The sequence below is a fragment of the Cavia porcellus genome, unplaced genomic scaffold, assembly GCF_034190915.1.
Source record: "Cavia porcellus strain 051 isolate PalLab524CR breed Dunkin Hartley unplaced genomic scaffold, mCavPor4.1 scaffold_19, whole genome shotgun sequence".
Taxonomy (NCBI): Eukaryota; Metazoa; Chordata; class Mammalia; order Rodentia; family Caviidae; genus Cavia; species Cavia porcellus.
The window spans coordinates 62,108,416-62,135,528 of NW_026947502.1; the positions used below are offsets into that span (position 1 = coordinate 62,108,416).

The following is a 27,113-nucleotide window of genomic DNA, read 5'->3' on the forward strand; positions in this document are numbered from 1 at the left end:
GATTTCAGGACTCCAGACCTAGTTAACCGGGAGGCCCGCATTTTCTCCTCAACGCTGCCACCTACTGTCCGCCGGAGGTCACGGGCGGCCCTGGGCGAGGACAGAGGGGGGCTGGGTGGAACAGAAACGCACTGCTGCGTCCTGGTGTTGGAAGAAACGAAGGAAAAAGACCGTTTTGTAGCCAGCGTTATTACTTTGACCGTGTCCTGCATCGTGCGCTCCCAGGAAGTGAAGACCACGGTCGCCTCCTCGGAGCCGGCCGGCTGCACGCGGTCCACGCGCACGCGGTTGTCCATCCTGCAGAGCAAACGCCTCCCTCCCATTAGGTCACCTTTTGAGTGTGCCGAGTGTATTTTTACGTTCCGGACCACGCTGAGCCAGAGATACAATTATTTTTTGACTTCTTCGCCCACCCACGGTGAAAACTGTTGCAGACGAGAAGCGGGCAGGCTCGACGTCCGTCCGGACTCCCGAGCCGGCCGCGGCGAGGCTGGAGGAGGGGCGGGCCGGGGGCGCGGGCTCGTGTGCACGCGCACTGCGCATCCCCGCGCTCCCGGCGGCCGGTCCCTCCAGGGCCAGGTCCCTCCAGGTCCCCGCGGCCGCCGCGCTGAGTGGCGGCTTTGCGCCCCGCCCGCCGCCCGCGCCTCCGCCCCCTCCGCGCGCTCTTAAACCCCTCCGCCGGGACCCTCGGCCGGGAAGCGGGCGGCGGGCGGAGGCGCGGCGTCGTCGGGAAGGAGGCAGCCGCCCGGCCGGCAGCCCATCGCGCCGGGACTCGAACCGGCCGGCCCCAGACTTCGTCCGCCTGGCGCCCGCTGCTCCCGGTCCGGCCGGGGCTTCCCTCTCCCCTCTTTTCCTGTCCTGTCCTCTCTCCCGCTCCCTCTCTCCCTTGAAAAGGTGACTTTCTGTGATCAGGGATAGGGGAGCTGGAGGAAAAATTAATTTATTTTTAACGCACAGAGAAATTTTTAAAAGCATCAGAAGACCCAAGCTCAACGGAATAGTAAAGACAATATTAGCCAGATTCCCCTTCTCGGGGTGGAGCACCAAACATTTAAGGCTCCCCCCATTTTTTCAAATGTTGCTTTTAAATTTCTTATTTTTTCTGGCCGGTCGTCTCAAATTCATCTGAGCTGTCGTTACCTGATTCTGGGCCCCGCCCCAGCGCCCCTGGGCCACACAGACCGACGGCCGCGGACGGCTCTATGAGCAGAGCCGAGCAAGGTAGGGCGCAGGCGGCGCGGGGGTCCGCGGGCGGGACGCGGGGGGCGCTTGGCCCGGGACTGATCGTGCAACGGTTGGTTCCCGGGAAAAAGTTTGAGGTCGCAGCGGACAGGAGGGAGGCCAGGCGGGGTCCCGATCCAGTCCCTCTCGGACCCCGCGCTCGGCGCCAGGTGGCCGCTCCCTCCCGGGCCGGGAGCCGAGGGGTGCAGAGGCGCGGCCGGCTGGGGAGCCCCGGAGAAGGAGGACGCCCCGCGCCTCGGCCCCGCGGCCACGCCCCTCCGGCCGGCTTGGCCCGGGTCCCGTCCCTGTTCCCGGCCCGGCGCGGAGCGCATCTGCTTGCGGGCGGCTCCGAGGAGCTTGGCCACTGGAGCCCGGCCACGCCTCGCAGGGTCAGGCGGGGTGTGGGAGCCTCGCGCGTGGACTGCGGGGACGGCGCTCCGGCGCGCATCCCGCTACACAGCCCTGACTGCTGCCCTCCCCGCCCACGTGGCCGGCCGCGCCGGGCCGGCCTGCGTCATCCCCGGGGCGTGGATCGGCGGCGTGGGGCTTCCCCGCGCCCGGCCTGCTGAGGAGGGCGGCGGGAGGACCGCGCTGCTCCCCGCGCTCTGCGCCCTGGCAGAAGCTCCACAGAGAACGGAGGGCGATGCGCCTTTGGAGGCGGCGCGCAGGTCAGGATTTCTCCAAGGTCATTCTGAGAATAAAGTTTGTAAGGGTTGCCACGTAGTTGAATTAAGAAGTTTAATGTACAAGGGCCTCAAGCGCATACCTGTGCCTATCACCCTATTTGTAGACAACCTTTTAAGTTTTAGATTTGAAGAGAACTCTTAAATTTTTCTTTTCCTTCCAGTGTGTGCAAGTTGAATTGTTCATAAAGCTACTTTTTACTATGTTTTTGAATAAGGGTACAGGCCACTGAGACACTCTGTAAACCACATCCTCTTTCACCACTGGTTTCTGTAGTTGTTCGGTAGTTTTATATTTTCAATGGAAGTGTAAGGCTGTGCAGCACCCATCAAGGTATGTATATCCTGCTGTGTGCATTCGCAGCTCTGGGGCAGATAATTCCAACACCATCCTGAATAGTACCAGATTAGTGGTTCCTACCTGGAGTATTGTCTTTCCTGTACCTTTTTTTCCTGGAAGTTACCTGGTTCAGAGGAGTAGAAACTGTTTTGTGATGTGCAGATAGATGCGTGTTACTTGAATTGCCTGTACTGTACATGGGACTGATTCCAAAGTTTTGTTGGCTATGCAGCATATAGTTATGCAGCATTTAGAATCTGAAAGATTTTAACAAGTTGGTGATTAGCATCAAATTTGAATATTAGTTTTCACAAAGCAGAGTTGATATTTAAATCAGCTACCTTCCTGTAAAACAGGAATTGTGTGAGAAATGAATAAGAAACTTACTAGAAAGTAAGTTAGCTTGGAATGAACTTTTTTTGTTAGATCTGTAAGATACAGCCACGTAATACTGAGTTTCACAAATACCGTTACATATAGGGTCTCTGTACCAACAGAAATGTCTTACATTTTTGCTTGAGTTCTTAAACATTTATAAACACATACCTTTCCCTGATTGGTTTATTTTGTGTTTTTGGCATTACAGCAGAGGGAGGGGGGTCCTTCCTAAAGATTCAGGTAGAGATTTCGTAGGGCACAAGTAAGATGATGCAAAGACAATGAAATATAAAAACAGGAAACAAGTAGTTTGCTCTCTGGTTAGCCTCTAGATGGTAATAAAGTGGGAGAATGAGCCCAGCCTCATTTTAGGTGTCTCTTTGACCCTCCCGACCCAGCTGGTGATCCTGATCCTCTAGGATCTGCACAGGCCAGGCTTGAGGGGAGGGGCAGCTCTCTGAGCAGCATGGTTCTGGTTCTTTCTCCTTTAGCAGCAATCTGCTTTAGAGTAAATAGCATCCAATCACAGATCGCCTAAGATAATTTAAGAGTGTATTTACATGTATATGTATAAGTGTATGTGTACCTTGTCACCCTTATGTATTTTTGTATATTTAGATGTACGGATCTTGTTCATGCTAGGCAAGCACTCTGCCATTGAGTTACATTCTCAGCACTTATTAAAGTCTTAAATATTTTTAAAATTAGGTAGATTTTTCTATATCCAGGAAAATGTCACTGATGCTTGACTTAGTTAAATATAGTGAGGTTATAGCATTAAATATTTTACTTTAAATATCTCTTAACAAACACTTCAGATAATAAAAAAATAAAATTAAAGCTAGTGTGATGGTACATGTGTATGATCTTAGTTACTTGAGAGGCTGAAGCAGAAGGATCACAAGTTCAAGGCCAACCAATTTAAGAGTGTATCTCAAAACTAAACATGGAAAGTGTGGGAATGGGCCAGTTGTAGAATGCCCCTGGGCTCAGTCCCAATAACCACACATGAAAAGTAAGCCTAAAACTGTTTTCAAATAACCACCCTGGAAGGCAAAATATGAGGTGCAGAAGAAACAATAGGTATTGTTTAAAACATGTCTCCTATGTTTCAGGCCCCAGCTAAGGCAGTTTGGAAACATTATATTTTTGATCCTAATTTGCAAGCACAATTTCATCAGTAGAGGAGCTCAGCCAAAGTCACAGAGTTGGCAGGGGTGTGGTTGGAGTTCAGTCTGTCAGGCCAGTGTGATGCCCTTCAGCTGGCTAATGTTGCAGATGCAGTGGTCACAATCTGTGGCTCTCACAACTGAGGAACAGTCATGTTGATGGAGAGGATCCAAAGTGACATCCTGTGGCTTGCCTAGAGACCCCAGCCCCCTGATTCTCTACCATGTCTTCAAATTTTTCTCTGCACTGTGACTGGGTTTAGGATGGTGACATGCAGGAACCAGTACTGTGATCAGAACTGACTTCTGAGGAGTGATTGATTCAAGTGAGTTATTTTAGAGAAACCTGAAACTATGGATCCCACCAACACTGGGGTGAAAAGGCCTTTACAAGGCCTTTACTAATCCTGCCAAGCTGCCTCTGGGGCCTTCCTGAGCAGTGGTGGTGGTACAGCAGACTTCAAAGCCAGAGAGGGTCAGGAGGGCCAGGGAGGGAGCCCCATGTGCCCCAGAAGCTGAGGTCTTCTAGTGTGCCTGCTGACAGGAGAACCTTCTGCATTCTTCTGTCTGAATTTCTAGTTGGGGACAGGAGCAGAAAACACACTTTGAGAGAGATGTGTCCATGTGAATGACAGCATTAAAGTCTTTGACTTTATTTATTTATTAGTCCCAGGGATCAAACTCAAGTCCTTACCAGTCAAGCGCTTGAGCCACTGAGCTAAATCCCCAGCCTAAATCTTTGACTTTAACTCAGTGCTTGTTGAACCAAACTGTGCTGCACTTTAGAATTTCCTGAGGAGACTAAACAGTAACTTTGGCTGGTAACTGGGTGGTATGTATACCTTTGGGATAAATTTGGGAGCAACTGCTTTTTAACCTTTCAGTCACTGAATTTTCACGATTTGCTATTAGAGAGAAGACACCCTGGATGTGAATGTCTCATTGCACAGCAATAGGGTTCCTCCACCTGCCCACTGTCACTGCCTAGATTTCATATTCCCAATTCAGGTTATTCTCTATATAATGGGAAGTCTATTCCTGATCCTACCATGCAACCGGTGCTTACGGCCAAAAAGAGTCTGTGTCCCGGGACCAGGTCTACCTACCAGATGTGAGCTTGAGAACTGATCTCATGGAGATACTAAATGTCTTCTGTTTACCTTTTGCCTTTGTGAGCTTTCGTAGTGTCCAGATTAAGCAGTACTGACTTGGAGCAAATCCGTAAATTTTAAATACCATGCTGAAGAGAGAAAGTTGAGTGTGTCTGGCAACTTGTGGCTCTTCCTTTGGGTTGAAAGTGGTTTGCAGTGGCAGTGATAAGACAGTAGCAAGGCTTTTGGGTGCTGGACTTGGGTTCTCTGACCTTCCTGGTTACTATCCTCAGAATGATGTGGTTCTCCTATTGCAGATTAGGAAATGTCGTGCAGGTGCTTGTTAGCATCTGCTGCCTGCACTCATCAGGTGGCTTCTGATCAGGAGTCTGGAAACGGAGAGAGTGCTCAGTGCACTCTACTTTCATGCTTTTTGTGGGTATCCAGTGATGGAGTATAAATATTCAAATTAGTGGACATTTTTGTCTCAGTTCTACTAGCAGAAACTTGAAGTTCAACAAAGTTAATCAAATTGTCCCAAGATGCATGACTTACTCAGAACTCTCGAAACTTCTATCTGAAATCAAATTAAGACAACTTGGATTAAATCTATTTCTTCTCATTCCTAGTCCTAAACTACACCATGGTCATAACTTGTGGCTAACAAACAGTGGGTTAAAGGGAAGGGGATTCGGGGCCCCTAGGTAGTTCCTGGAAAGAAACTAACGCTGATGAGATCTAATTGTTGATTACTTTTTAGATATTCAAATGAGTTCCTTCTCTTCATCTCATCTGTTTTGTGAGTATGATTGAGTCACTTTATAGATGAAGCCGTTGAAGATGGGAAGTATTTTGTAATTTTTTCAAGCTCGCCGTCAGGGTTTAGACCTAAACCATCCCCCCAGAGCTCAGCGATGTTCAGAGCTGGAGCTGAGGAAAGGTGATCAGATCGTGTGCTGTAGCTGAGTGGACAGTCGGGGGCAGGCCCAGCCGAGGAAGGAGCTCAGTGGAGGAATAAATCTGATGGGCGTCCTGTTTGGCTCTCACCTTCTGCTGTGAGGTGAGCAGCTTTTCTCCGTCCAGTCCTTCTGCCATGGTGTTTCTTTCTGCCTTGGAACTCAATTGACCAGGAACAGCAGCCACTAAAACTATGAGCCAAATAAACTATTTTCCTTTTAAGTTATATCAAGCACATTGTCCTCACATTAGAAACATCAGTAATACAGTCTCCCCAGCATTAGGAGGAAGAGCCAGGATTCTGTCCCAACTCTGTCTGGGTCCCAAGGCCAAATTCTCTGGAATGGCAGATTTCAGTAAAAGTGTATCTGATTTCAAAGCATTTGCTCATCTTGTCAGTGCCACAAAAGTTCTCAGCAGAAGAACCAACGCACATGCACACATAATAAGCACAGTTCATTGGAACCACGTACAAAACTGTGCTGATTAATGGGTGATGGTAAACACTAAAAGATAATAGATTTTAGGTTGATAAAAGATGCTTGTGTGACCTCTTAAGTCCCAAACTTGACCCCGAACTCATAAGCTTGTTAAGATTGCAACTCTGTGCTGTAAGTGCTCATGGAGACCATGCATATCTTTCATGTTAGCCAAATTTCTTCTGGAAACTCCCTACTGCCACTACCTGTAGACATCCTGCAAGAAATCATGGGGCTGTTTACAAAAAAAAAAAAAAAAAAAAAAGAAAGAAAGAAAAAACAAGAAAGAAAAGCATTGCACCCTGTTTGGCTTTTGGTTATCTGTCTACTCCACTGCAATGATTGAAGAAATAGGAAGTATGCTTGTTAGTAGGCATTGACTGCCTGAATCCAAATTAATTTATTCATTCACTCAATGTATTTATACCTCCTGGATGACAAGCCCAACTTTGGTCCCAGGACACAAGAGTCATTGGATGTATAGATACTTAGGGCCACACTACAAGGAGAAATAAGTGTGCTGGGGTTGGGAAGAGGGCAGGATAGAGACTTTAGAAAGGAGCATAAACTATGGCTTCTCAGAGGAGGGTGAATCCCACTGAATCTCTGTAGCTTTCCCACATGCTGACTCAACAGAGGTGAGTTCATTTCAGCTGCCTCCATCCCCACAATGGAAGGTTGCTGCCTGGGAACTCAGTTCTTGCCTCTGGCTGGGCAGTGAGAGCAGTTGTGATTCTCCGTTGGTTCAACTTTCTGATCTACAAGTCATGTAAAGGTCAAGGGGTAGGAAAAGGCTTCGACACCCAATAACCCGGATCCCATTTAGGCCGTCACAGCTAACAGCAGGGCTTTGTGTCTGTTCCGCAGGTGGAGGCGGTTGGAACACTGGTGCCTTTCTCATGGGGAAGCAGATTTGGGCTTCTGGCACAGGAACAGAATTGATGTTGCGTGGATGAAACCAGCAGCTTCTTTTGAATCAGCTTTGCTTCATGGTGCCTAGGCTACACTCACATGGGAAAGGGTCTGACCAGAAGCTCTCAGAGTTGCCTGGCCTTGTCTCTCTTCTCCAGCAAGCACATGCTCCCATTTTTCACAGCAGTAGAAACTCTTTAGAGTACACTCCTCTGTCCTGGTAGAATGTAGCATTTTCAGCCAGAAACAGAAAAATGCTGTCTATTTTGCCTATTTTTTCAGTAACTGTTTAGTGTGGCACTTTAGGGCACCGTGTGGGTCCTGTGCCTGCTCCATGGCTTTGGACAGATAACCCGAATGCCGGATGTGTGGGCTTGCTGAGCATTCACATATGTGGCAGCCTGAGATAAATGATGTGTTTACCAGTTCAAGTCATTAAGATTAAATAGGATCATGCTGTTAAACTAAACCATGCCCCACTGCCTAAAATCTAATAAACCATGAATATTACTGCCAGTGTAATAACTATGATAAGGTTGATGAAGGTATAAACACACACATTTATATGTACATATATTTACTGTATATACATATCTTTGGCTTTGTGGAGTTTGCATTCCATAATAGTCAGTTTCAGCCTAGAAAGCTATGGAGAAGTTACTAAATTCTGATACTGATTCTGGTACTGATTTCCTACTATGCTACTATGACCTAGAATTGAACTAACCTTGTTTTTGTAATTTAACAAAACACCGTGGGCACGTGTTCCTGGTTCACCAGGAGAGCATGCTGTAATGCATAGCCCTTTGGTAAGGATTGTCTCTGGGCAGCTGTACACACATGGTGCCCATACCCATGAAACTGCCCAAGGGAATTACTGAAGCATACGTCCTGTGTCGTCCTCAAGAGGTCAGGGTCTTCCCTTGGCACAGTTGGCTCCAGCATGAGCCTTTTGCCCATTGGCTGCCCTGGAATGGTGTGTGAGGTGGGGAAGGTATCTCTCAGACTGAGCTGAAATATGAAGGTTCACTTCTAGCTACACTGCTGCTGTTTGCTGGTCAATTTTCCCAGGCTCCAGGAGAATATTTTGTAGACTCCGATGATGTCAGAGGGTGTTCCCACATCAGCTTGGGCCAGCACATGCTGTGTGACCGCTCTGGCCACATGTGCTGATAAAAGTAAGGAAAATGTGAATAATGGAAAAAAATGGCAGATAGTTCTTTTGCTGGTGTTGGTGATTTTGAACACAAGCAAAACACACACACTTAAACTTCTCCCGTGGCGAAGTACTTTAGTACCCTTGAAATGTTTCACTCTTGTGAGAATGACTCATGTCCTAGAAATGACAAGCTGCAAGTCTGGTGCTCCCAGCACCTCCGGGCATTGATTACTGTGCCTATGGGGTGTTCAGCATCCCATCCACCACCTAGTTAATTAGCAAGGGATGCTGCACTCCCTGGCCTTTCCCGAAAACTGCTTCGCCATTTCCTGGCAGTCTCTGCTTCTGTTGGATTTGGTTATTTTTATTAAGCCGGCGTCTTGCATGCTGTGGTGGCCAGTGTAGCTGCTAGAAGTGGGAAGCTAATTTGTATTCTGTGTTGTGTATTTTTTATATTCTTAGTTAACTGATAATTGGGACTGCGTTGTGTTTTTTTTTTTTTTTTAATTTTTTTTTTTTATCGATACCGGGGATTGAACTCATGACTGCCTGCTTGCAAGGCAGGCGCTTATGCTGCTGAGCTAAATGCCCAGTCCCACGTTGTGTTTTTTTATAAAGCCCTTTCTTGGGTCAGGGTTTAGCTCAGTGTCTGCTTGGCAAATGTGAGGTTGTGAGTTCAATCCCTGGTACCAAAAAAGAAAAGTTTTTCTTCAAACTATTTCATTTGACTCTTTAGCACAATCCTGTAAAGAGAGTTTGACAAGTAGTTTTACCTGGATTTTGTGGAAAAAACCGAAAGCTTGAATCTTAGTCTCTAGGCTGCTTTGTATTATCTAAGTTATGTTAAAGTTTAGCAAGTACACAATGGGTAAACAAAGAATCAAACAGAAATCAAGAAATGATTTCTTGATAACACAGGAGTTCAAGACAGGTATCTTGATTGATGGGAAATGTCATTCCGTATAGCCCAAGTTCTGTCTTGAGGTCCTGTGATACGGCAGCATGTTTTGAATATGTGTAGAAAGCCTGTGGAAAGGAAGGAGAGATGGGAGGGGTGCTCTGCTCCCTCTCATATAAAGGACACTCCTGGAAGTGGCACACTCAGATTTCCAGAGACTGGAAAGCCCTGATGTGGTGCCCTGGTGGCGCACTGCCTAGCCTGTGAGGGCCAACACTGTTCGTAAGCAGTCATGCTGAAGTTTCTGGGAATGTAATGCAGAATGCAATGCATAACCAGTCAGGACCGTTCAGTGTGTGACCAGATGCAACGGGAAGCAACAGAGTGCAGGAGTCATGCAGCCATTAACCACCAAGATGGTGCTCAGTTTTGACTTTGATGTGGATCAGGGAAATATAAATACTATAGCAAGAGGCTTTCCAGAGGTAATTGCTTAGCTAAAGTTTTCATTTAAAGTAAATATATTCAGCTTTCAAAAACTAACTGGATTAGAGAAAAATGATGAAGCACTAATTACATAAATGCGTGATGAATATCCAAAGCTGACGTGAAGGAGCACTGTATTAATACCAATTATCTGGATCGTTGTGGTTTGTTCTTAGAAGAGGACATAAAACAGCATAGGGGAGAAATAAAACTAAAAGGATGTGTACCAGGCATCCTTGCGCTACTCAGCGCTGGAAATGCTTTGAGAAACACAAAAATGGCCGTCCTATCTGTGAGTTAGTTAATATCCTATTTAGGAGGCACACAAAATACAGAGATGAACTGAAAACTGGCTAAGACCTGAAACAGGTTTCAAGCCTTAACATTCAGTAGCTTTCCATGGGCTGGAAAATCACCTATTGGAATTAAGCATTAATGTACTCATTATTTTTTGAAAACATTCATTGTATGCTTACTGTGTTTCAGTGAGGTTTCCGAGTCCCAGAATCTAACCACCTGTTGTTGACAATGGTGGATGGTGGAGGCAGACTTTTGAATAAAAGCGCACACGTGCTTCAGAGTCACAGGGGCTTTGAAAGATAATTATGCAGAATACCCAGGGATGCAGGAAGTCCCAGAGAAGGAAGGTGACTTATAGGATCTCATGGCTGGTTAATGAGCTGCTACTAGAAGCCAGATGGCCTAAGCTCCAGTTTCAGCTAAGGATGAGATGAGATTACTCATGAGAAATTCTGCAAAATCTGTGTGTTTACTTTTCAGTTATCATTGTTAGGAGCGAGGGGAAGAATGGTACAGGAAGAAAGATTGTTTCGGATTTAGGATACCATTTCCATACCTACCTGTGATCCTACACAGAGTATAGCCTCAGACAAAAGACCCAACTTACATTAGCTGAAACAACATCCAAGTGTTTCCTTAAATATACTGTGGTATTTCAGTAGCACCATCGCGTGATTAGATTCTTGCCACAGTCCTCTGAATTTGGAAGGGGTCCACACCCTAGTCTTGCAGACCAGCAAAGTAAGGTGTGGAAAGTGCATAGCTGGTTGAGTAAGAAACTTGATTGAATTCCTGAATCCTCCTTGTACCATGCTCCTCCCACAACACCGCGTGCACACCCAGCCCAGTGAAGAGTGGTTAACCAGGTATCCTTTGATTATATTCCAGATGCATTGTGAGAGGTTTATATGTATCCTGAAAATAATTGGAACCACGCTTTTTGGAGTCTCTCTTCTCCTTGGAATCACCGCTGCTTACATTGTCGGCTACCAATTTATCCAAACGGATAATTACTATTTCTCTTTCGGACTGTATGGTGCCTTTTTAGCTTCACACCTCATCATCCAAAGCCTGTTTGCCTTTCTGGAGCACCGAAAAATGAAAAAGTCTCTAGAAACCCCCATTAAGTTGAACAAAACTGTTGCTCTTTGCATTGCTGCCTATCAAGAAGACCCAGACTACCTACGGAAATGTTTGCAATCTGTGAAAAGGCTCACCTACCCGGGGATTAAGGTTGTCATGGTCATCGATGGGAACTCCGATGATGACCTCTATATGATGGACATCTTCAGTGAAGTCATGGGCAGGGACAAGTCAACCACTTACATCTGGAAGAACAATTTCCATGTCAAGGGTCCTGGTGAGACCGAGGAGTCACATAAAGAGAGCTCGCAGCACGTGACGCAGTTGGTCTTGTCCAACAGAAATGTGTGCATCATGCAGAAGTGGGGTGGAAAACGGGAAGTCATGTACACCGCATTCAAAGCCCTAGGACGCAGTGTGGATTATGTGCAGGTAGGTCTCTAGAGCCCTGCCAGGGCAAACACATGGCTGAAATAAAGCAGCCTCTGTCTCTCCAGTCCTACCCTGGAGCCCGTCCTTGTCTCTCCTGAGCACAGGGCTCCTTTCAGTCTCCTGGAAAACAGGATGACTGTTGAAAGCACGTTTGGAAAGGCAGAGAAAAAAACCATGTAAAACTGTTAAAAAACTATCGATGAAAATGCTCAACCTGTGCCATGGTGTTGGTTAGAAATCCAGATTATTTTAATAAGAGAGCCTTCCTTCCCTTCTGTCCCCTCCCTCTTCCCTTCTCTGTCCCTTTGGCTCTGCCAAGTCAAATTTAACGTCATTTTCCACACTTAAAAAAACCTGTAGCCCTGTAAGAAAATATTGTCTGCCTGAGGGAAAGGATCTTGAGGAATTCTGCAGGCTGTAGAATATTTTGCATATACGTTGGGCAAAGCGGGAATGGTGACAAAGATTTTGATTTACAAGGGAAGAATTCAAACTTGAAAGTGAGAGGAAAAAGAGCAAATCTTAGAGCAAAATCAAGAGTGCTGTTTATTTCACTCTCCCAATAGCATTACCTCACTCAACTCCAGTCTGACCTTTGAGAGCATTTGTGATGATGTTTGCTTGCATGAAAATTGGGCTGGCCATGTCTCTCATTAACTCCTGGACAGCTCGCTGCGTTTTTCTCCTGTGGAAGTTCTCACTCAGGTTTTCTTCTGTGGGTTTCCATGTGTTTTTTAATGTTGACTCTGTGCATTCTGTGGTTTGATTTTTGAACACAGTGATGTCAAGGAGTGAGAAATGAGTCCCATTTTAAGAAATCCCCTGGAACAATTTTCCTCTCCTTTTAAAAATAAAAAATCCTTATTTTCAGAAGACCCATCCTGCAGGGGCCTTGTTGCCACAAATTGGCACCCGTCAAGTCTTGAAATAATGAGATATGAGTATTGGCTTTGAGACCACGTGGTCCAGGCTCTAACGTACTCCTGGTGAGGGACGCATCTAACTCCCTGGGCCTCACATTACTGGAGACTGTAAAGCAGTCTCACAGTGGCTTCCAATGATTATGTCTGCTACTATGTTGCAAGCGCGTGCCAGAAATTGTTTCTAATATCATTGTTACACAATTAAATGGTGCTACTATATATCCACCTAGGTCATACTAGAAAAATTATGCTGTCTGCTATTTGTCACCATGGGGTTAGTAAAGTTAACATCTGGAGAGTTTGGGGACATGCCGTATTGATACCATTTGCATGTTCATCTCATTTCTAGTGAATTTCAGAGTTTCTCAAGTTTCTCCTAATTTCTTGATGGTGAATCTTCAGAAATAAGATAGAATTTACATGACACAACTTGGCACCTGGAGGAGAAGATCTACTCTAGACATGAGCATGAGAGAGGATCTTAGAGAGGGTGTACAGAACGAAGCTCTGTGCCTGACCTAAGAAAACATCTGTTTTAATGTTTTGCTTTTGCCTCTACTTGGAACAATGGCTGCATTTGTCGGTTCTAATCAAGACATGGCTGTGTGGGTTCTTTCTTTCACTTAGCTGCCTCCTTCCAAAGCCCCTTCTCTTTTATACCTCTTTTGAATTGTGTTCGTATCCTTGACAACTTTACTCGGGTACCTGTCCAGGAAAAAATAATCCCAAATATGTAAAGTTAGAGTAGCCTCTGTCCGAGCCCCAGGCAGGCCTGAGAACTCTCTTCCCTACAGGCCGCAGCTCCACATAGACTGATTCTAGCAGCTGCTCTCACTTGGGCCTGGTGCATCCTGGGACATCAGCCAGGTGCCAGCACACAGACAAGGTCACAATTGGTTAGCATCTGAAACTGGTCATTTGTTCTGCCAACTCCCAACCAAACCTCTGATGTTTAACCCCTTGGTCCACAAAAATGGCAATATCATAAGGTTTATACCAAACACAGAACACTCGTCATCTATCCTGACTGCCAGGCTTTGGAAATTACAATGCGAAATCCACAAAAGAACACAGCAGAGAAAGGTATGAGGTTGCCAGTGGTGGTGATGGCCTTGGTACGGAGGCTGATCTGGGAAAGAGGGAAGCGAAGTTCAGGGGAGATGGCCGGAGAGAAAAGGGGGAAACTGGAAGGAAGCTGACCTGCTCCTTGCTTTGAGAGTACTCATAAATGGGTTGACCAGAGCGACCAGTTTCCAGCCTTGCCTGGTCGTCCGCAGGTCTTGCTTGTTGCCCTGGTGACTCCCTCGCCTTTGCCAGGCATCCTGTCCCAGCTCCTCTCTGCTTAACCTGCTAACAGGCCACCTTGCCTTCTGCCCAGGAGCAAATCACAGGCACTGTCCAGAGGCTCCCATGCCCATCTTCCCCTTCTGCTGATGCTACCTCGATGGTAGCCAACCCGCTCCTCACCTTTCTGCTGTGCTTCTGGGTCTCTCTGATGTAGTGCGCTGCAAAGGAACAGGGCTGGTTACTGGCTGCTGTCTCCATCTGCCTCAGCGTCATCTGCAGTCTGCTCACCTCACCTCATGACTGACCTGGCTCCTGGCTTTTTCACACAGCAGGTGGTGCAGGGAGGCCCTGCTCCGGGCCACACCCACAGGACTGCAGGTTCACTGAGAATGCAGTAGCAGCTCCCGGAGAGGAGAATAGGAAAATGCCAAGAAAATAAAGGGAGAAGTAAAGATGAAGGGAAAGTAAACACAAAAAGAGTGCGAGGATGTTTTAAAAATGCTAACAGATTTTAAAAAGATTTTCAAAACAGCAAAATTCAAGTTATTTGCAACTGTTATAAAACCGATGGATTAATGCTGCTGGTGTATTTCGTTGTGCTTTTCCTTCATTTAAAAAGGCTTGGAATTACAGTTAGTTTTAGCATTAGGGTTAGACAAAATATAGCTTGGTATTAGATTATTTCTTTGCTTTATTTGCGCTTTTTGTCGTTGCCCACACTTACTAAGTTTAAAGTGATGACCACTCTGACAGACAAGGGATAAAAGATGTGCATTAGGCGTTGGTACTGTGGTGCTGCGCTCTCTCCAGGTGGAACTGGAGATGTCGCAGAACATTTTCCTAAAGGGGCGATTGTAAGAGACTCATTAGTTTTGTCTGGTAGAATCCTAGACACCCGAATGCTTTAAGTGGAAAAAAGGCTATGTAATTTATAATAGTTCAGCACATTGAAATTTACTTCTAACCTCAGAATTCACCCCTGCAGCGATTTGTCAGTCATTTGCGTGTGTACACACTGAGGCAGACAGCGGGAGGCACCTTAGGCACAAGGTCCAGCTGAAGTCCAGCTGAGGTTGGACAGAGTGACCCTCTGCCTCTGTAGCTTTCAAATTGTAAACAGCTACCTTATTTATAGTCTTCTTGTTTATAGGAGACTATAAATGTTTCCCCTGGATTTGGTTTTGTGCCTTGGGTTGGTGTGGCAGCTGTTTTGCACGTTCCCGAAGTTAGTATTGAAGTTATGTGGATCCTCCATGCAGGACTCAGCTCAGTACCATCTATGGCCTTTGACCGCAACACACTGAAGTTCTGCTCCAGTGAGAGCAAAGCAAAACCATCAGAATTTGCTTTCATCACTTACTGTCTTCTTTCTCACTTTCCTTTCTAATCTACTCTTCTCTCCAAAGTTGGGGGAGATCTTATACAGACATCCTGATTTGAGGGGCACCATGGGGAGTTTCCTGATTTGCTTCTTAAGAAGGAGAATTCCAGAGTAAGAGGAAGAGTGTTTCCCAGCTCACTGCAGAGGTGACAACATTTTGTTCCCACTTTCCCAGCTGGCTTGACACCTTCGCTTTACACCTCCTGTTAACTTTCATGTCCAGCTTTCTCAACAAGGAACAGAGAAAAATCAGTGGCTGCTGTTTTCAGGGAGAAATTATGTAAGATTAGGTTTAGAATTAAGGTTAAGGTTAGGATTAGGGTTTTGTAACAATTTAGAAAATTTTTTCCAACAATGAATGATTGTATCTTCCTACTTCCTTTTAAGAAAAATAACAAAAAAAAAATATTAAATTTCCTAGATGGCTGCAACATAGAGGTCTTTTATTGGCTCGATTTGAGAGTCCACTTTTTACCAAATTAAGAGAAAAAGATTATCCTTCCCATGCCTCACACCCTTCCCCTAAGGAAGATGCCTGCTACTACTATAGTGCGTTTTTTTCTTCTGAGATGTTTTTACTTGTTAATTCCAAGGCATATTTGTAGCTCTGAAATTTTTTAGATTTTGTGATTTTGTATTTAATACATAACCTGAGGGCTATAAAAGTGACTGTATACTCAAATCTACATTTCATTTATCTAGTATACAAATAAATAGAAAGTCATGATTTATAAAAATAAAGCATCGTGCAAGCATTATTAAGTCCTAAAAATCTGTGGTAGTATAAATGACCATTAATCACCTTTAATGAATGAGATGTGTCAGTAAGTGCTGGGCAGGAAGCCCAGAGTTTTGCTTGGGTTCTGCAGACAGTTAGGAGACTAAATCCTTGCTCCCCTGTGAAAGTTTAGCTTTTTGGTAATGTGATAAATTCTAAATTGTATACAGAATTCTACTTTTATGAAGGTTATTTTTTGGTTTCCCCTTTATTCTGCATATAGAAAATCCCACAGAAACTTCCCGAGTGGTTGGGGTTATAGATATGTGCCTGCATCCCTAGCTCAGTATAGATTTTAAAGGTGAATGTTGGTTCTTTACATTCTTTACATTCATTTTCAAAACCAAAGATCATGTTACTGTTATCACATTCCGAAAGTTTAACATTAATAAAAAGATGCAATGCGTTTATGTGAAGCTTAGTGGGTTAGAGTCCATCTTTGCTACAAGACAAGCTTCTGTACATTACACCCTACTGATTTATTATAGGTCATGGATGAAGCAGAACCAGTTGCAAAGTGGTCTCAATTATTTTATTTTCCCTAATTGACCATCTAATATAAAGATATTTATATTGCCTGCTCCAGAGTTCAACTTATTTTATTTAAATTTCTTGGCTATTGGAGGAAGTATTGATTTCCTTCTCTCTAAAGAGTCATAGTTTACAGTAATTATAACAAAGATGCCTTCTCTTTGAACTGATTTCAGGAATTTTTGCCTTCAGTTTGTCACTTACTAGTATTTCTGACTTCCATTTGTTGAGCATTTTTATGAGCTAGCCACTACTAAGTGATTTATATATATTTTCTCATTAACTCTTACAACATTCTCATGACAACAATCTGGTTACCGTGCTTTTCCCCTGACAAATGGAGGCTCATGGAGATGAGTAAGGCGTTCCCAGTTTAGAGGCTCTGCCAAGTTTACCACTGAGAAACTGCAGATTGACCCCCAAAATTACAGGACTCCAGAGCCTTACATGGTGCGTTCTTTCTCACTCAGATGCGCTGCTAGGAGTCTCAGGAGAGAATCACCAGGTTGGGTTTCCTACTAAGTAACTTCATCAAAACATTGGCTCAGGAGTGGGAGAAACAATTACTATGGTAGGAACCAAGAGCAAATTTCATACCATAGAAATAGACTGGCTAGGTCAAGGGTAAGTTGAACAGTTGAAGCTAGGGAAGAATTGAAACTTATAAACAGAAAAAGGGTAGAACAGTAGCAGTAGAAGGGTCTTGATTTTCTTTGGAGCAATAAGATTTCCTCTTGCTGTGCTGGGCTTCAATGCCTTTTAGAGCAGAATGGAGGGAAGGAAGATCCATTAGTCAACGCTAAAGGAAAGATTAAGTTGAAGAACAAAAAACATGGAGACAAAATTTTAGATTGGGTCTTAGAATTTGAAAGGCATGGGGTGGAACAAATAGTAACATTCCCAGAGGAGATTTTTATTTGGATTGTTGTGAAGTAGACTTACTTTTTAGATCACAAGAGTGAGATACTTTGGAATGGATGAGAATGCTATTGTGGCTCTGGATAAATCTGAATTTGTTCACATAAGAGAGTCACTATGTAGTAATCAATCCTAAGTTCTTTCAGTTTCTAGTGATTTTCTCTATGAACCATCATCTGTCTGTAGCAGTGACTGTCACGACCCATTAGGCCTTAGTTTTTTAAGAGTATAAAATTTTAGTCTTGTCACTTTATGTTTGTAGCATACTTCTCCACAGTCTCCTCGTAACTCATAAAGTACCTCATTAGTTGCATTGGCTCATTAGTACATCAGAGTTGTAAATTATAGGTATAGGACTGTAAACTTGTATTTAGGGTTCTTGATTTTTGTGGGTATTTGTTCTTAAATAGGCAAAATCTTGAATAAACACCTCTATAATAGCTTATTAATATTCTATGCTTTATGCAGTAGTTGTTCTTCATGACAGAGTAGAAGAAAACTAAAGCAATCTAATAGACTTAAATTGGAGTTTGAAATGTATTTCAGCGTTGCCATTATTTTTGTGTAAGCAGAACCTTTCTCCTGAAACCAGTTATTTGCAACAGAGTGACAAGGTTAGATAGTAAACAAACTGCTTTGTAACTGTCAATTTTGGTTCTTGTCCCGTGAAAGTAGCTCTGGAGTGGATGTAAATGAGGGAGCTTGGCTGGATTTCAGGCTTTATTTCTGGACTGTGAAATGTTAATTTCTTATTTACATATGGCACAAATTTTGACTTTTTTTAGTTATTTAAATATAGAACTATCCATAGTCCCAAGGTATAATAAAATAGGTAGCAGCAGACTGAGTTTTACTTGAAGGTCTCCACTTGCCTCGCCCAGTTTAGCTGGGGAAAGGAGTGGGGCTCACACTGGGCTACACAGTGGTGCCAGAAGGCGGTGGGTTTGTGTTCCTGATTCTGCTGCAGCCCGAGGTGAGTGCTTTGCCCCAGTAACGTCTGTTTGTCTTTGATATTCTCTACTCATTTTACCCAAGCATTGAGCCTTTGCTTCATTTCCCCATTTCCTTAGTGCAAAATCTTATAACCAACGATGATGTCGTTTCAGAAATTTTACAGTAATACCTTAAGTGTGAGCCAGAAGGCTTTGGATTTGTTTGGCTCCCTGTAGCTTTCTCTTACGTGAGGTCCATTTCTGCATGATCTGGTGTGGATCGCTCTCAGGCCCTAGCACAGAGATAAATAATCCACATTCGCAAGACTGCACACTGGCTATTTACAGGCACCAGACAAGAGATTATATGGATTTTAAGATCAACAGCTATGTTTGTATATTAAAGTCTGGCTTGCTAGTTAGCATTCACTCAGCAAACAGTACCACAAATTGAAATCTCTACAGCTCTTTACTGTCAATATGACAAACTCCTCCCCAGGATATTTCTGACACCTCTCACTCTGGTAGAGTAACCTCCCTATGCAAACAGTCTCTGTCACATCCCTTGTGAAGCTCTGCTTTTGTGAACTGGGAGTGGCAGGAGCCCACTTAAGGTTCCAGTGAAGCTCTGTCAGAGAGGCAGTTTCCCTGGCCTGCTTGTACTTACACGTGGGAGAGACATTTGAGCATGAACTCCAGATTACTCCCTTCCTGTTTGTAGTCTATTATTTTTACTTTCTGGTTTTGCTTTTCCCCAGCTTGAGTAAATAAGGGTGGGTGTGGCCATGAGTCTGAGGTGCTGGATTCCAAGTGGGTTGGACCTGGGCTTCACCTTTCTGAGCCCTCATTATATGCCAGGCCCTGCCTTGCCACTGTGTGCACACCAGGCGCAGGCCAGGCGCCGGAGGCCACAGGTCACTTTCAGGTGACTCTGCTTCCTGAGGTGCAAGGTGTTTGACTTTAAACCCAATGTTAGTAAGCAAATGATACTATACAGAATTTAAATTAAATGCCAAAAAATATGCATTTATTTAGAAAATGAGTATTTTTTAAAAATCAATTTTAAGTGTTAGACTCAATTGCTGCAGTTAAGTCTAGAGGGGTTGTGAGTTCACTTTTATAACTAGGTGTCTGATATGCTGTTAAAGTCCTTATATTCTAATGATTCATTTAAATTGTTACTTTTTACCGGCATTTTCATTAGCAAAAAGACAGCTGTTAGAAAAGTTGCAGGAGAAACTGTTGAAAAATTTGAGCCTGCTTAGCTAATGAGCCAGAGGACTCCTGTCACACATACCTGTTGTCACCTTCAGCTGGCTTCATTTATTTTCCATAATTTTTATGGGAGAGTTAGAGAATAGTTATTTCTGGTTGTGAGTACTGTCCTGTGTTGCTCTCTGTGCAACGGGGCGTGGCGTATCCTCAGCCTGAGAGGTCGCAGGGTGATGTCGCTGGCATAATATGTGTTCTGTCCTGGACCAGTGTCCTTCCTGGCTCCTTACTGTAAGCAGGCTGAACCCTGATTCAGTCCAAACCGGAGAGCCAGACTTGCTGGCAGCGCTGATGCAGAGTTAGGTGCCAGCACATCCATGTCACCGTGCCTCCTCTGCTGGCTGCCTCGGGGCGAGTCCCATCCATTTATACCTGTGATAAGAGGATCGTGCTCTGGTAAGAGTGGTGTTGAGTGGTGTCTTAGCTCACTTCTTCAGCTATAGCAGAAGACTTGATACCGAATGGTTTATGGATAGGTGTGTCCATCTCACAGCTTCGGAGACTGGCAAGGCCAAGCGCCTGGCCCGGCTTCGGGCAGGGGTCACTCACTGCTTCACAGCAGGATGCAAACTGTGAGGCCACTGAGCTGTGGGTGGGGTGGCCAGAAGAGGTCCCCTCAGGTTCTCACCCAGTGTTCAGGAGTCACCCACTACAGGGGACTCCAAATTCCCAAGTCCACAGCTCAGCACTGTTGCCCGCGAACACGATTCCCACATGAATTTTTCACGGGGACAGACGGTCCTCAAACTGTAGCAGATCGTGAGCTGGGGCTTATTTTACTCTGGGTGGTTTTCTGGGTGGTTGCAGAGGCAGTTCCACTCACAGGTGCAGCCTTGGGCTTGGCAGCTGCCTCAGCTCTTTCCTCAGAACATGCAGGTGAGGTCTTAATCTGCCTAGCAAGGAGGGAGAGATCACCACGCAGCCCTGCTGCGGTCCGTCCAGACAGTCAGAGTGCACTACCCCAAGAAGGCAGCATCCACAGAACTGCCCTGGAAGGGGCACACTCAATCTGTCTGCAGAGTGCTCTCCCTCAGATGTCTAGAGTAAAGCCCAGCACATGGAACAACATTCTGCAGCCCGTTTCTCTGCAAATGGAAGCACTATTCTTTATGTCGGCTTTGTAATCGAACAGGTGCTATTTTGGTTTCTCTCTTCTTAAGTTGTATTTACAACTCTTTCCTTTGACTTTTGATAGAAATATCTGCTAGGGATGCACAGACACAGGTGCACTCTAGTATTTTTTCAGAAGTTGTAGATGGTTTGGTTTCAGTACTATTTCTGTTTTCCCCAAATGAAGATTATTTTTTTAAGAATAACAATTGACCATGGTGGTGAGAAGTTAACACTGTGGAATGAAAAGGTGTCCTGCTACTCCCCTTCTCGATGTAATGTCTGTTATTTGTGAAAGACAAATCTTTGGAACTGGTCAGTCACCTATAGACCAAATGCTCTTTATTTCTCTTTAAATTTTATTCTTTTATCCTATAGGAGAATTGTTCTCTGTTCTTTTATTCACTCTACTAAAATACATTTAGTTTAGTTTGTTAGAAAATCCTTGTTGCATATACCTTCCCTTCAGTGTATCACTATGGACTAATTTATTATTCAAAACTAAAACACAGTGTGAGTAAGGCAACTTGATGTAAATTGCTTCACTTAAGGCAGTTGGTGCACTTCACTTACGACCCCTCTGATGCACATCCTTCTGGGTTTGCCAGCCTGCAGTATTATTCAGGACCTGAGCCTCCTCTTACCAAACTGTGAGGCATCTCTGCAAACTGAGTAGGCTGCTTATCTTCCACCTCATAGCCGGAGCATTGTTTTAGCTTCTCTGCCTAGCAGTGCCATTATCTTATATAGAGATAAGAGCCTGCTGAAAACCAGAGACTTAGTATTGGCTGTGGTGTAACGGCCTCCTGGGATCCCTGTGAAACTTGTTTCCTGAGGCTGTGTCATGGAAGCAGAGGGCACAGCACATGGGCCAGTGGTGAGGATGAGATGCACTCATAGCTCTCTTTTAACTCATTTTCTACTCTCCACTGTACAGGTTTGTGATTCGGATACCATGCTTGACCCTGCCTCATCTGTGGAGATGGTGAAAGTTTTGGAAGAAGACCCCATGGTTGGAGGTGTTGGTGGAGACGTCCAGGTGTGTGTGCTTCATTTTTGGCCTGAGATGCTCTGGTTGTGTGTGTGCTTTCTGCACACAGTTCTGTGACAAGCATTGCTCCTGGCGCTTGCAGCATGTTACCATGGCCTTGTGCCACCTCTTTTTTTTTTTGTCTAAGTTCAAATGATTTCCAATTCCTTTGCTTAATTCCAAGTATAGCCTGCATCTCTGGTGCGGATACGTTATATGATGCAGACAGCTAATGCTTTCCACTGTGTATCTTTGGACCAAAAACCTACTGTTCAAAATTCTGCTAAAATTTGACCCAGAATTTCAGCTAGTTACAAGAATAGAGGAACTAGAATGGTGGTAGTGAATACATGATGTCGTCTGCTTCTGTGGTTAAGTGCTGGCCAAGCTGTGGTTGGTGAAAATAAAAATCAAGAAATGAATGCGGGAAAGAGGAGCAGAGCCCAAATTTATCCTAGTGATAAAGGAAAAGAACGAATTAGTGAGTTTGCCAGTGTGATTCATTCTTCTATTAGTGGAGAAACAGTTTATGAACAATAACTACAAATAAAGGAAATTTGAATCTCACAAGATGAAAGAAAAAGAGTAATCAGAGATTCTGCGATTAAACAGAGGTCTCTGGAAACACAAGGTTGGATGGTAGCCAACAGTGAGAAGGATGCGCAGAATCAACATTGACGTTTAGATGTCAGCGTTGCCATCCTGCCCACTCTGTGTCAGCCTGGTGATGGTGGGGCATGGGAACTGCATTCACAGGAGAAAGGAAAGGAAGCTTCCAGGGGAAAATGCAGTCACAATGAGACTGAGAGGAGACTTTGGATATAATGCCCAAGGTAGCTTATAACTTTTAATCATCTTTATAAAAGACATTATTTCAAGGTTTAGATTTTCTGGGGTGGCCACACTAAGTCTCCCGTCACTGGCTTTTCCGAGAGGAATAGCAAAGAAAGCAGAGTTGGTGTGGAGCGATAGGATATCAACCAGAAGAGCAGGACCAAGAATGTCAGACCTATGGTAGATGATGGGGAAGAATGGGGGATCACGGACCGGCAGGCACCCACAACTGAGAACAGTGGTCTCAGAAGTCACCACATCAAAGACAAAGGCACTCAAAATAGGGGTGTAGAATAACAAATCTCATGCTAAGTGATTATCTCAGGATGTTTCAGATTTACTTAGTATTTGCAGCTAAAGCTTACCTTATTATTTGTTTTCCTTGCAGATTTTAAACAAATATGATTCCTGGATCTCTTTCCTCAGCAGTGTGAGATACTGGATGGCATTTAATATAGAGAGAGCCTGTCAGTCCTATTTCGGGTGTGTCCAGTGCATTAGTGGACCCCTAGGAATGTACAGAAACTCCCTGCTGCATGAGTTTGTGGAAGACTGGTACAATCAGGAATTTATGGGCAACCAGTGCAGTTTTGGTGACGACAGGCACCTTACGAACCGGGTGCTGAGTCTGGGCTACGCCACGAAATACACAGCTCGCTCCAAGTGCCTTACTGAAACCCCAATTGAGTATCTCAGATGGTTGAACCAGCAGACCCGCTGGAGCAAGTCTTACTTCCGTGAGTGGCTGTACAATGCGATGTGGTTCCACAAGCATCATTTGTGGATGACCTACGAAGCAGTCATCACTGGATTCTTCCCATTCTTTCTCATTGCCACAGTGATCCAGCTCTTCTACCGGGGTAAAATCTGGAATATCCTCCTCTTCTTGTTGACTGTCCAGCTAGTAGGGCTCATAAAATCATCTTTTGCCAGCTGCCTTAGAGGAAACATCGTCATGGTCTTTATGTCTCTCTATTCAGTGCTGTATATGTCAAGTTTACTTCCTGCCAAGATGTTTGCAATCGCGACCATAAACAAAGCGGGGTGGGGCACATCGGGAAGGAAAACCATTGTTGTCAACTTCATAGGACTCATCCCAGTGTCGGTTTGGTTTACAATTCTCCTGGGCGGTGTGATTTTCACCATTTATAAGGAATCTAAAAAGCCATTTTCCGAATCCAAACAGACAGTTTTAATTGTTGGGACTCTGCTCTATGCATGCTATTGGGTCATGCTATTGACACTGTACGTGGTCCTCATCAATAAGTGTGGCAGGCGGAAGAAGGGACAACAGTACGACATGGTGCTGGATGTATGACCGAACCCGATTTGGTGACTTCGAGGGGCTGTACAGTTGTGGCAACAGATAGTGCCATCAAGGAGACATATCACTGCTGCTGGAACTTGAACAAAGACATTTCTATGGTTTATTTTGATTTCTGCCAAAGTAAAACGATGCGCCAATAAAAGACCCTCCGCTGTAACCTGTTCCGTCTATGAAAATGGAGTGAATCCTTTGTTATGCACTTTGTGCTCACTGTGCATTGCCTGACAGTGTTGGCCCTACATACCTCACTAGCCATGCTTTCTGTGGGCGATCATGGAGAAAATGATTTTGGAAACTCAAGGAAAAGTTCTTTCGGTCTGTACAACCTAACTTATGGACTGTTTGATAGCTAATGTTTTGGAAGGATTTTCTCTTAATTATACCAAATGAAATGCCAAAGGAAATCTTAAAGGCCGTTGGCTGTGCTATATTTTGATATAATTGTACTGTTTTAAAATTTTGTATGCCAATTTTTAAAACAAATTTTGCATAGTCTATATTTTACTTTTCTGCCAAAATATACCTGTTCTTCCTTTTTTTAATGAAATAGGTTCTGAAAAAATTCATACTTAAAAAATACCTGCCCAAAATGTGAAGCTTGGTTGACTGATTTTTATGATAGGAGAAAATGTTTTTTGTCTTTCTACCTTTTAAAATTTAATAGTTTATCTCTGTGAAAATGTTTTAAAACTTTTACTACTTTAACTGTAGTTTCATTTGTTTAGAAAAGACCAATATACTTGTCACACTTTGTCAGTAAACATACATATTTACTTGTGTACAAAAAAATCATCAACAATTAAGGCCAAAGGGGTAGAAAAGTGCAATTTTTTCACGCAGTTTTTTTTAAAAAGGAGGCTAGTCATTGAGAGAAAAAACTAGGTATCCAGCACAGGACAAAGCCTGCGCACCCAGGTCAACAAGAAAGTCTGGTACTTTTTGCCAGGTCAAGTGTGTGAGTTGGACAGATGCAACACGTACCACATGTACGTGTGTTTCACCTATTTTTTTCTGCTTGCCAGTTGCTGTTCCATGTTAGTGTGATGTTTACATGGGTGGCTTAGATATATTTTAAAAATATAGAGCATAACGATTCAGAATTGGCAGATGAAAGCCCCTAGATCTTCAGGGAGGTGTCTGCTAGCCTGTACAGAGGGCTTCATTTCTTCTGTTCTTGGCATCCATAAAAATGTCTGTGTAGTAGAAATGGTGTTAAGGGTTAATAAATATAACAAAAATTGACACGTAAAAATGATGTCCTCTAAACTTGACTAATTTGGTTTGGCCTGTTGTGTGGCCGACCCTGCCTTGCAGCTGGTGCTGTGTAGACCTGTGTAAAACCCAATTGGAACACACAAAGTTGATCAAGAGTACTGTGGTGAAGCGGATACATGAAGATACACTTTCTGCCGTTATGCTTCCTTTTCTGCAGACAACTAGATTTAGCCTAAAAAAGCTGCACATTCTACCTTCTGAGAACAAGAAGTTACATTCACTTGTGAAGCTCTTACTGATTCGAGAGCTTGAGGGAAACGAACACATCATGCCAATAAATGAGACTAAAACTTGAGTTTGCCTTTTTAACTATTTATGTTTAAGTTAAGCTTTTATAACATTCAAATGTCAAATTCTCTCATTCTTATAAAATTGAATTAATTGCCTGTATTTATTTTAGCAATTATTCAATGTATTTCCAGTATAGGATGTATAGTATAACTGATTTTTTTGTAAATAAAATATTTTTGATAAGATTATTGCTGTCTTTTTTTAGGGGAGGGAAACTTGTATTGATATAGATTTAAGAATGGGTATACAGAAAAATGATCATAGTTGATAAAAGATGTCATTTAATGCTACTTGCATTAGATAACTATCCCTAATAGTTATCCCTTTAGTGTGGTTCTAAAATTTGTAAAACCTAAGGTGTACACATACACACACTCTCAATGTTACCTTTGTTTCTGACCTATGTTTCTGGAAAGCAGTCCAAATTTATACAGAAGATTTTATAGTAACATAGCAGGAAAAAGAACTCACTGTGAAGAAAACTATGAACAAATTTCTTCCCTTTAGCATAAAAAATAACAGCAAAATCGTAAAGTTGAATATGAGACAGTGAATTGTGGTGTACTTAAACAATGAAACATCACCATTAAAATCACTATTTAAGAGAATATGAAGCTATTGGAGAAGTGTTATGCCCAAATATATATATCTTGTATAATGAAATCACAGCTTGGTAAGAGTTACTCAAATATGATTATCTCATACTGAGGATATAACCACTTTATATTCCGTGCATGGTTTTGTATTCTTTAGATACCATAAAGATGAGTTGCTTTTATCACCAAAAAGGATAATAAATATTGTCTTTAAAAGTGGGTTGGGACATGTAGCATTTCCTGAGTTGAACTCTGGTTAATCCATTTTTATCATTTATCCCTCATTCATCTTATTTCCCAATGTATCATTTTGTTTTTAAGAATCTTTCATTACTTTGGTGCTATTAACCATAGCCACTTTATTGCAGTGGTAAAAAATAAGAACACTTATGGTTCTGCTGGCATAATTCTCTGATGAAAGTTGGTTGGTAAGTAGCACTAGGGACAGCGATCCTCCGTGTGAGGGGCAGTCTCAGGTTTTGCTGGATGTTGTGAGAATCTTCGACTGCTATCCCAGCACAAAAGCACCCACAGCCAACGTGTAACTGCAGATGTGACCGAGTCAGCAACATTATGGATGCTGAAATTTGAATTTTACAGAAGTTTGTGCTTTACAAAAGTCTTTTGATTTTTTTCAAAAATTAAAAAAAAAAAACAAAAAACCTTGAGTTTGATCCCTTGTACAAAAAACAAAACAGAATCAGAACCTATTTTTAGTTCCCAGCATTACCAGAACATTTTATCTTGCAGATAAAGACTGATGGTCCGAGCTGATAGGGATTTGTTGACCTGTTGGTTACATGCTAGCCTTAGGTATAGTGAGAGCAAATTTTATATATCAGCTATATTAGTCATCACAGCAATCTCAAGAGGTTCTGTTATTTTTCCTGTTTGTAGACCATGTTTTCAGTACATATCGATTACATTCGCTGTAGGGAATTGGTGTCTGTACATGACACATTTCAACTCCCTCTTTTTCACTTTTGCTCCATTCTGTCTGTCTTTTCCAGCATCAGATTCATTTATTTATCCGATAAGAG

At 43.6% G+C, this 27,113-nt stretch overlaps 1 protein-coding gene across 1 annotated transcript; it reads left to right on the forward strand.

The window, feature by feature from the left end:
- Positions 1–211: 211 nt before the first annotated feature.
- Positions 212–25,662, forward strand: Has2 (hyaluronan synthase 2). Its single transcript, XM_003463665.4, has 4 exons — positions 212–1,221; positions 10,962–11,588; positions 21,658–21,759; positions 22,973–25,662. Exons 2-4 carry the CDS (start codon positions 10,962–10,964, stop codon positions 23,900–23,902), a joined length of 1,659 nt encoding a protein of 552 aa, XP_003463713.1. The 5' UTR covers positions 212–1,221; the 3' UTR covers positions 23,903–25,662.
- The last annotated feature ends 1,451 nt before the right edge of the window (positions 25,663–27,113 follow it).

Bases quoted from the DNA above. Each gene is read 5' to 3' on its own strand.
- Has2 (XM_003463665.4), top strand. From the start codon at position 10,962: ATGCATTGTGAGAGGTTTATATGTATCCTGAAAATAATTGGAACCACG. The intron at 11,589-21,657 runs GTAGGTCTCTAG...TCCACTGTACAG, and splicing joins GCAGTGTGGATTATGTGCAG to GTTTGTGATTCGGATACCAT. The intron at 21,760-22,972 runs GTGTGTGTGCTT...TTTTCCTTGCAG, and splicing joins GTGTTGGTGGAGACGTCCAG to ATTTTAAACAAATATGATTC.